This window comes from Hippocampus comes, unplaced genomic scaffold, assembly GCF_001891065.2.
Source record: "Hippocampus comes isolate QL1 unplaced genomic scaffold, H_comes_QL1_v1.1 scaffold45, whole genome shotgun sequence".
NCBI classification, from domain to species: Eukaryota; Metazoa; Chordata; class Actinopteri; order Syngnathiformes; family Syngnathidae; genus Hippocampus; species Hippocampus comes.
In genome coordinates this window covers 3,356,273-3,367,055 of record NW_017805783.1, presented here as the reverse complement: position 1 = coordinate 3,367,055, position 10,783 = coordinate 3,356,273, and the positions used below count along the sequence as shown (strand labels likewise).

Sequence of the window (10,783 nt, the reverse complement as noted above, 5' to 3'; positions counted from 1 at the left end):
CACACACACCCACACACACACACACACACACACACACACACACACACACACACACACACACACACACACACACACACACACACATTTGCGCTTACACCCGTTCAGCCAAAGCGGAACTCATCAATATATGACTACGAGGTTGCATTCCGTCTAAGCGAACTACAGTAATGTGTTGTGGGGAAATAGAAAACATGCACCTTGTGTGTCATTTATCTTAAACGTTTCAATTCATACGTGAGGGGGAGGAGGAGGACAGCCAGAAGAGATGAAGCGGCCGAGTTTGCTTGTTATTTATCTCACGTCAGGTGAGAAAGGCTCCAAATACATAGCTTGTACATCTTTCGCAAAGGATTCATGATTGTACTTCAAACATAAAGTCTGAACTACTAGCACCAAATCTGACCTTTGAGTGACGATGCACCGATCACTGAAAATATGGAAAACCAACAGTCATGCAGTACAAGACAATCACAATAAACTACACACTGCAATGACCGTCATATCGTATTCTGTTGACCAGTTTTTGTTTGGTTTTTCGTAACTGCTTCTGGGAAAACTGAAAATTCATTTGACAAAAATAAATACATGTGACTTTATTTTCCTTTGTTGACTTTATTTATATTTCTTTTAAGTGGGGCACTGCTTATCTTAAAAATGTGCCGACGATTTTAGCGTTTGTGTTCTGTGAGGTTCAAACAACCGTACTTCCTAATGGCATTTGAAATGATAATTTAATGAACAAGTTGGAATCATGCTGTTAATAAAAGATATGTGATGAACAGATTCATTCCGGAGCATCAAATTGTTAAAGTGAGTCAATAAAATAAATCAATTTAATTGTGAAGTCCTATTTTATTTAATTAATTTTTTGTGGCTAATTTGAATAACAATAATTATCTTTTTTCTTTTTTGTTAAATAATCATCGAGTTCTAAAAAAGGTTGCTTAGAGGTCTGTCTCATTCCACCAAGTCATTGACAGAGTGCTGTTGAGCAGGATTAAACCCACTGTATCTCCAACCCCATATTCATGTCGATTTTCTGTCAGGAAAGGATTGTCCTCTGATTAGTAAAATGCATAACCAACTTCCAGATTGGGCAAAACAGATTAAAGGACTTCCTTCCGGTACAGGTAAGTGATTTAACATTTGTCCGAAGTCCCCATCCATAAAGACAACCAAATTTGAGTTTGGCTTCAACTCAACTCAACTCAACTCAACTCAACTGTATTTATAGAGCACTTTCAAACAGCCATCGCTGCATACAAAGTGCTATACATGGAGCAATTCAACATATACCACAAACAGTAAAGCAAATCGGTAATCAAGACATGAGAAAGCACCGAACATAACCAACATGTCATCAATCTGCTGTTATGCTAGTTCTTCTGCTAACCTGTTTTGCTGGGTTTGGTCGCATGATGTTCCACATACAGCAGAAAAACGTTTCCAGTGAAAATTGGGTTTACTGACATCCATTTTGTGATCTGCTTTATCCTCACAAGGGTGGCGGGGGGTGCTGGAGCCGAACCCACGCAGGCACGGTGAGAACATGCAAACTCCACACAGGAAGGCCAAAGCTGGAATCGAACCCGGTACCTCTGCACTGTGAGGTCGATGATATAACCCAGGGGTCGGCAACCCAAAATGTTGAAACAGCCATATTGGACCAAAAAACGAAAAACAAATGTATCTGGAGCTGTAGAAAATTAAAAGCCTCTTTTTAGCCTTTTAATGAAGGAAACACATGCTGTAATGTAGCTATATTTGCCATATTAGCCTGCAATCAAAAAGACTAAGTTGGCTACAAATACACAAGGAGCCTTCATGATGAAATGTTTTTTTTCCCTGCAGTGCATCCTGTTGTGCAGGGGTGCCCAACCTTTTTTGACCGAAGATCTACTTTTCAATAAGCCAGCCTCCCGAGATTGACCCGTGATCGCACGCACGCATATGAACACACTTACACACGCATGCCGAGGCACGGAATGCACTTTTGCAGTGTGTTAACTATCGTTGCTCACGTATACCTTTGCTTTTTTTTTTTTTTTTTAATACACAATCGTTGGCACGTTACATGGCTGAGAGGTCATTGTTTGTCAGACTAATCACTGTCATGGTTTCATGAAATGAAATGCAAAACATTTAAAATACAAGTTGGAACACACCGAAGTAAAAAGCAGCCTTTCGTAAGAGTCATTGTGCATCTGAGATATGATTTGAATGGATGTGCCATACAGCCCGAGAATTTTATAGTATTGACTAAAAGAATCGAATGATTCTTAAAAATAAATAAATAAATAAAATGGAGCGATCGTGCATGGCGAGTGCATGTGATGATGTCACCATTGCTAAAATTGGGAACCCCTACAGAGATGATTGTGCCCCATGTACTGTGCTTACTCTGTGCATAGAGAGCGGCAGCCCGGGGGCCGCTTGTATTAAACATGACCTTCTCTTACCAGCCAATGTTGAACTCGACGTGGGCATCAAAGAAGCCAACAACAGGAGCCGTGGCCGCGTTCCAACCATGTATTCTGGCTCGGATCAGACCCTCTCGTTTGCTGTTCCTCACTATCTTGACCAGGCCAGGGTAACGTTTGTTCACATACTGATCCAAGTTGAATTTCAGCTCCACTGTAAAAAGAGCAGATTAGACAGTGACATGTCATGACAGCATTAAGAATGGTTGGGTTGTCAAGCATTTCAAGTATCAACATTTCTCGCGTAGCTTTATTGGCAAGCTCGAATAGAGTAAAGCAGTTTATTTTTGAACACTTTTTCCGTTTGTATCCTTCTTCATGAAAAACATGACATAAAAGATTGTGCACACTGTGCATGTCTTGTAAAAGTATGCAGTCAAACAACCAATATGAACACATTTGATAATACTGCAGCTGTGACTTGATTTTTCGGCAGTCTGGAAGTCAAGACTTGTTTGCATTCAACATGCTCCTTCTGCCACAATACCATGTGGATGAGGAATATTCAAATATTTTCATGAGATGTGTTTTAATTACATCCAGCATTTCATGAAAGACACACCCTCCAGATTCCCATTCTCTGCCAGTACCCTCGGTGAATTGTATAGGAAACACCGTTTTTTTTTTTTTTAAATAACAACCACCTGTCTGGTACCGCCACCCTGCTAATAGAAATGTGTGTCGCAGGCTGTGACGCAAATCTCCGTTGACAGAAATGTTGAAATTTAATATTTATTCTACACATTTTTACAGCATTGGAAAACGGCAAGAATGTTTGTGTCATGTTTGTCCTCTTACAGAAACCATATTAAAATATATCTCCCTATGCCATCGTTTTCCATTTTCAAACATTTTTGAAAAAGCTCTAGGGAGCCACTAGGGCGGCACTAAAGCGCCACATGTGGCTCCGGAGCCGCAGGTTGCCGACCCCCGATCTAACCACTCGACACCGGGCTGCCCTGACAAAACAAGTATTTTCTTTTCATGACGTAAATACAATGAGTGAAGTACAACAAATTTTCCCATCGACTTCACAGTAGAATGACAAGAATGAGATTTTAAAACAATTGCCTAATGTAAGCAAAAACAAAAGCAAATATTACAAATACGTATTGTGAGCTTTGTGTAATGAGTTAATGAGCATGCGTGTACTCCTGCTGCTGTTTTCTTTTTATTTTATGCATTTTGTTTGACTCCCGGGAGTGAAGATGCAGGTGTGTGCCTTTTAGTTGAACATATGTTTTTCAAATTCTTTTTACTCTGCCAACCTGAAGGAGCATGATCGCGTTGAGTGAAGAGGGGCCAAGTGTAATCTGGTGCCGTGTTCCTCCCACTCTCTACACTGAAGCCTTTGTGATGTGGAGTTGAGCATCATGACCTGATGTGAGTATCACACAACATAAGGCTTAGTTCTCATCACCATGGAAACAATACTAAAAAATAGACTGGGAAATGATGAGACTCGTCCCATCATCTTGGCTTTCTGTTTTAGGACCCGTTGACAGTCTGAGGCCATCCGCAGGGATTCCCCAGTTTGTTACTCAGTTGGAATATTGTAATCATTGATAGCACATTCTGTAAATTGTCAGCTCTCACACTCATCACGTTACTGCTAATGTGTTGTCAAAAACGTAACGCAAATTGTTTGTTCGACTCCCCGATAGCTGCCACAGTTACAACCCATAGCATGGGGACTGATGCACTACATTACACAATGAGACTGAGAAAGACTTCAAATATCTCGGGAAACTAAATACTCCCAGAAAACAATAACATGGCTTTTATGTGTAACAAGACAAATGAGCAGATAAGAGGAAGTAACAGGAAAAAACCACACACACGGGTGAAAAACATGACCCTAAAACTGAACCCTAAATCAAACACAATAGGCAAACAAAATTATAGACCAAAAGGGAACCGTAACAACCTGTGACCAAAAATTGGATCTCTTCAGTCTAAGCAGGAAGGTCATTTCGACTCTTTCAGCACAAGCCGAACATCATTGAGAGAGGGTTCTGACGAGAAATACCATCGACGACTGAGAGGAATGACTGAGGAGCGGGGCGGGAACAGTGAGACATCTTTTCGGGAAATGAAATGGTTGCCTTTCGAGACATTGACTAAAGCTGACATTGCGTCATTGAAACTTGTCACAAATGAATCGTCTGGGTGGCTGCATGGATTATTAAAGTCACAACAAATGCCCACTCTATGCTTTATGTTACAAGAGGGATCAAATTAAACTCAAATGTCAACACAGTTACTCGTCACAACTTTGCCAAGACGATCATGATTGGCCTATCCAAAATTCATACAGATTGTATGACTGCAAGAGCTCCCTAAATTTAAACAGTATATTAACAATGCACATTTTAAATGTTGAGTTTTGTTATTACAACATGAATAGTTAAATAAGGCTGCCTTTATTTCAGGAATGATTAAAGAGGATGTCGAAAAAGACTTACAAAAATATTTTTCAAGGGGTGATTTTCAGGGAAAAGTGAACATTGTGAGGATTAGTTGACCAGCACCTCTGCTTGCTGGCCTGTTTGAACCTGGAAAATGAATTTTGGGTCACTTTCAGAGCAGTGCTATTGCTAACTTATGTCGACAGGTAAGAGCAAAGAACAGCCTGCATTAGCATCTCTGTTGAGTGGGATGTATTTTATTTAACATGTTATTTTTGTCTTGTTATTAGGTCAATATTGATTAGTAGTTTGAAGGTGATGTTTTTGGAAGATAACGGTGACTGAGTTTCTTCCTTACGTTATCATGGTAGTCATTTTCAAATAGAAGAAATGCCGCTGCCGCTTCTTTAATGCATCACGTAGTTTTTCGTGTTTTGTATCCAGTACAGGTTGGTGTTATTATGGGATGGTCACTTAAATCACCACTGAAGGCCCCGGTCTGAAACACACCGCCCACCACTGATAGACATGTTTTTGGACCGTGAATGGAGGTCAGAGTACCTGGGAAGTACATACCCGCAAACTATGGACCAATGCAAATCTGAACCTGAAAAGTTTAAACCAAGATTCAAACGCCCATTCCAACCTGACAGTCTCCCAAATTATTCTATTCATTCGTTCAAAACGGCTTTGCTCAACATTAAAACTTGGAGGAAAAAAAACATGAAAACGAATTTGACCAGTTTTAAGGCTACTACTTACCGCTGTCGCTGTTGTCATCCACTAGGATAATTTCTTTGAGCAGATGAGCTGGTGTGTGGTTGACCACACTGTGGACGGAGCGCAGTATCACTGACAGAGCCTCGTTCACAAAGATAAAGACCACAGAGATCTGAGGAAGGTCCTCTGGATACGTCAGCTGCTTGCACCTGCACAGATAATTACATTAGAATCATTTGCTGATACTTATTCCAAATCAAATGTACGGCATTTAGCATTCTTTCTCCACCATTCTCCAACCCTCCACTTCAGTTGGAACCCGCGCCACTCTGGGCCCTACAGGCGCGGCGCCACTCCGGCGGGGCCAAACGGGATAAGACATGAGAAAAAAAGGAAAACAAAACCAAAATCTCATTAAAACATAGTCAACAAAAACACAGATCACGACAGTAGATGTCCCAAAATTTTCTCCGCAACATGGTGGTTGGAAGTGGGGATAGGTTCTGGTCATCAAGGCCAGTCTGGTGGCCATCCAGGATGGCAGACACGGGGTGCTTGACGGAGGACATGGGGCTTTTTGTCATTCAGGCAATGACCACTATGCCAGCCCCTACAGCAGGGGTGGCCGACCCGCGGCTCGCGAGCCGCATGCGGCTCTTTGGCTGGTTCAATGCGGCTCCCGGGCTTTCACACGACAAGCGTCGAAAACGCCTCGGCAGTGGCGATGCCATTCAAATGAAGGCGTTAACTACACAGAACGTATTAAGTCAGCCTATCATCAATCCCGTTACTTGATTGACATAGAGGGCAACCAATCAGATTACTGCATCACCGCTCATGTGCAAACAACAGCGCTAAGCGCTAAGCTAGTCAGCGAATTAGCTCAGATTTTAAGGCAGGGGTGCCCAATATGTCGATCAGAATCGACCGGAAGCCAGCCAACTGGTCCCAAGTCGACCGCAAGGGGTGGGAGGAGGAAATGGGTGGGGAAAAAAAAGATTTGTTTGTTTGTATCTTGAGCTTTCGTTCATTTTCGGCCCGACTGTTGCTCATCATGATATGCGACGTGTGCGTGCATATGTGCGCAAGTGCACTGGTGGCCACCCGCGTGAGTGCGTGCGTGCGAGCGCGTGTGTATGCTTGCACGTGCGCGATCGGGTCGTTCGTGAGAAGTTGGTCGCTTCAAAAGTCGATCTTTGTGTGTGTGCGTGCGCGTGTGTGTGCACACGCACGCGCGAGGAAGGGTATGATGTGGCTCTTTGCAGTAACGCAGTAAAAAAATTGGCTCTTCGTCTCTGACCGGTTGGCCACCCCTGCCCTACAGTATTGCAGGGGCCACACTTAAAGCCTCGGTGGTGGCTGCAAGTCGCTCGAACAGGGTCAGGTGGCAGGAGCAGGACAAGGCAGTGAGTGGCCCGGTGGTCTGTTCAGCTCAATCGTGACATGGTCAGGCAACTGGTGCAGTGACCCTAGATCAGCAGCCTCAGAGGATGTGCCGCTGGGGGAGGACATGAGTGTCGTGCAGGAACGAGGGCATGGAGATGTCGCCGCGCAGGAGCAGGGCCATGGAGCTGCCGCGGCTTAGGAATGTGATCTCAGGAATGTGGTCAGCATGCTTCTCAGCCTTTGAGGTTGGGGAGCAAAACGAGGGACTGAGCATATGCGAAAAACAGCTGGAAAAAGACAAGATGAAGAAGTGGCCTGCAATAAAGTGACTTTTATACAGATTCGGAAGAATTGGACTTGGATGGAGATGAGGTACGAGAACCTGACAAGATGGACGTGGAATGAAGTGAGGAAACTGTTGACAAATGACAGAGCTTGGAAACTGGGGCAATATTGTGTGACAAGAAAACTTCACCTTTACTTGGGCACTTTCGTTGTCCACCACGCAGCAGCCCCGCATAGATTGACAAACGGGTGCTCAAGTAAAGGTCGCAGGCCAAAGACTTGGGTGCAACCTCACGGGGCCAAGGAAAGGAAAACAATTACAACAATTGGCTGAGACTAGAAAAATAAGAGACAGAGCCCTAGAAAACAAACTTTTTTCGAAAAAGGATAGTAAAAATCAAAATGTTTCTGTAATGGCACATGTAGCGTGTCTCAATAAATACAATGATAAAATAACACCGATAATTTATTGTAATAAATCATTCAAATTCTCCTAAAATGTTATAAATATGCTCACAGTCCACTTGAACTGCCTTGCCATGTATGTCGTGTCACAAGTGGTCAATTCTGTACATCAAACCTGAGCATTAGTATTCCCTCACTCAAATCAAAGCTCTCTTTCAGTGAGTACAATGTTTTCTTCACATGTGCACTTTGACTTTGAAGTCAGAAATAAAAGTGTTGACAGGACAAAAACCTTTCGATGAGTCTTGTACAAACATACATTTGGAGGAATAAATCAAAGAGGAATAAAGGAGAAACAAACCTACGAGTGAACATGAGCTGAAGAGCTCTAGAAGTGTTTTCATCCACTTCAAGGCAGATCATATGCTGAGGTGACAGTTTGCAGCTGGCAATTGAAACCATCCCCGCAAAAGCAGTGAGCATATTGATTTGTCAGAATGTATCAGTCTCACACTTCAGTCTCTCTATCATTGCATCTTAGATGTGACGGAGAACTAGAACCTTAAGAATCATCGCTTGGCAGGTCATAAATATGAACTCGAATCACAAATTACAAATGTTACAGGCACAAAAATATTTTACATGTTATTTCATGAGACAGGGTCGACACTTCTGCCCGATTTAAACTGGTTGTGATGAATATTTGTGTGATCTTAGTTCAGCATTTAAAGTCGGCTGCCTTGATCAACGTCTACAGTACATTCGGTTACTTCACCGCCGCTGTGATTGTGTTCTTTTCTCAGACAGCATATTTGCCATCTCAACTCTGCAGGCGCTCTGTTGAACTGGGACACACGAGTGTGACGACAAGCAACCGCAGAATGGGAGAGGAAAGGCGACCCACTAGGTGGATCGCAGCATGGTGCTGTGCTTACATCTTCCTCATCGTTGTCAGCATCTGTCAGTTATCAACATGTAATGATGCGTCCATCCATCCATCCATTTTCCGAACCGCTTGATCCTCACTAAGGTTGTGGGTGGTGCTGGAGCCTATCCCAGCTGTCTTCGGGCAATAGGCGGAACTGGTTGCCAGCCAATCGCAGTGCACACAGAGACAAACAACCACACTCACACTTAGGGACAATTTTGAGTGTTTAATCAGCCTGCCATGCATGTTCTTGGAATGTGGGAGGAAACCGGAGGACCCGGACAAAACCCACGCAGGCACGAGGAGAACATGCAAACCACACAGGAAGGCCTGAGCTGGAATCGAACCTCTGCACTGTGAAATCGACATGCTAACCACTTGTGATGCAAACCTTCATATTTCATCATTTGTATATGACATTCATGACACCAAACCGCTGATTTGGGATCATGGAAATCACAACAGCTTTCTTACTCTCCCTTGCCAACGGCTTAACGAGGGTACACACAAGTCCCTTCCTTCCGCTCCAGTTCAGCAAAGCTCAATTCTCAGATGTCTCGGAAAGATTATCCTGACCCATTATTCTGTGGTGTGTGATTTTTCCCTGCTCGATCGTCTCGAAGAATTGTCAGGGCCAAGAATTATAAATATTAAACCCAGCCCCGTGCGCACGTGATTGAGACATGAAACGGAACGAGAGAAAAAGCTGCGTTGACTTCGCTATTTGTACTTCTACTACTTCTACCATTTTTTTCTTTGTATTTTCTGTCACGGTGGGTGTCGCCTCTCACACAGTACCACACCAGTACTACATTGCCCTTGCAGACATTATTTGTGTGATATGCTGTGTTGATCATTTCAAGTGCATGGCAGACTGCAGGAGCAAGTGGTCAATTGTTTCACATGAGGAGTCACTTGGATTGTAAAAATCAGTTAGGATGTTGCAAATCGGAATGAGTGTCGCCCCCTTTCATCAAATACAGTCCGATGCAGTATTTGCAAATAATGATATTTACAAATTCATTTCTCTGAGATTTGGTGTTGGGTAAAATGTCTACACAATACATTTTTGCAAAAATGTATTCAATCACTTGGACAAATTATATGCCTTGGACAAGTTACTGTAAAATGACTTTCTACATATACTGGATATGTGCCTGGTGAATAAGCGGGCAATACTAGAATGGTTTAGGCTTCCATGAATTGTATAAATGTTGCACCATGGGCCTACAATGTTGAAAAAATAAGGTCCCGGAAGCCGATAATAGCAGCACAATGGATTATTTAAATTGGCATGTACCTGGGTTTGTCGTCAGCTTCTGCCTGCTCATGCGATCATTACACATGTGCTGCACAAACATGTCATTGTAATACATTTATGAAATTGGGACAAAATCAAGAAGTTTATGTTTTGTTGCCAGCAAAAGAAGCGATGTAAATTTGGCAATACTTTGGATGAAACATTTGTCTCCATTTTAAACCATGCCTTCAACCTGTCTTCTGAAGAATAAACACGATTGATACTGCCCCAATGTATTATTTCTGTCATTTTTTTTTTTTTAATGCATGTATGCTTTCCCACCGCAACTCTATTTGTTCCCTCCCACAGCTTTCTCGATGGCCTCCCTCAATCATCCCTGCCAAGTGTATAAATGCAATGGCAAATCTGGCAGCGAGTTTGTATTGGGATCGTTTTGCATCACAGTTTGACTTTGCAGAGCCAGGCACCACATTGCAGAAGTGCAAGCCAAAAATATACACACAAATTTCCCTCGCTCTACTCCATGACTTGTGGAAAGGCACTGCTTAAAGAATGCATGGAAATGTCACGATGGCCACAGATTTATCTATTAGGGTTAACGTGAGGAGGTGGGGCTGGATTTCAGTTGTGAAACCATATAATGACGTTGTTCCACTTCCCTAGTTATTGGATCCAAATGTAGGACATGGATCAATCTTTTCATTCCTACCTATCTGCACATGTGAGGCAGTCATGTAAAGCTCCAACTCATTGAGTGATTGACTCATTTGCTTGAAATGGCCAGCATTCCTAATTTGACCAAGACCAAGCTTTGACAGAAACAGAACGCCAGATAAAGATGTATTTCCAAGATACCACCTCCATCTCCACCTGCGCCAGCTTGCAGTCCCAGCTGCTGCCCCCCCCCCCA

General features: G+C 42.9%; 1 protein-coding gene across 1 annotated transcript in view; it reads right to left on the bottom strand.

Annotated features, from left to right (window-relative positions):
• Positions 1-10,783, bottom strand: part of galnt9 (polypeptide N-acetylgalactosaminyltransferase 9) — a 97,416-nt gene that overhangs the window by 64,878 nt on the left and 21,755 nt on the right. Inside the window, exons 3-4 of the mRNA XM_019885344.1 lie at positions 5,651-5,817; positions 2,460-2,634 (exon numbers count right to left, since the gene is read on the bottom strand). Of these exons, the coding sequence (XP_019740903.1) occupies positions 2,460-2,634; positions 5,651-5,817 (342 nt within the window). The remainder of the gene's footprint in view (positions 1-2,459; positions 2,635-5,650; positions 5,818-10,783) is intronic.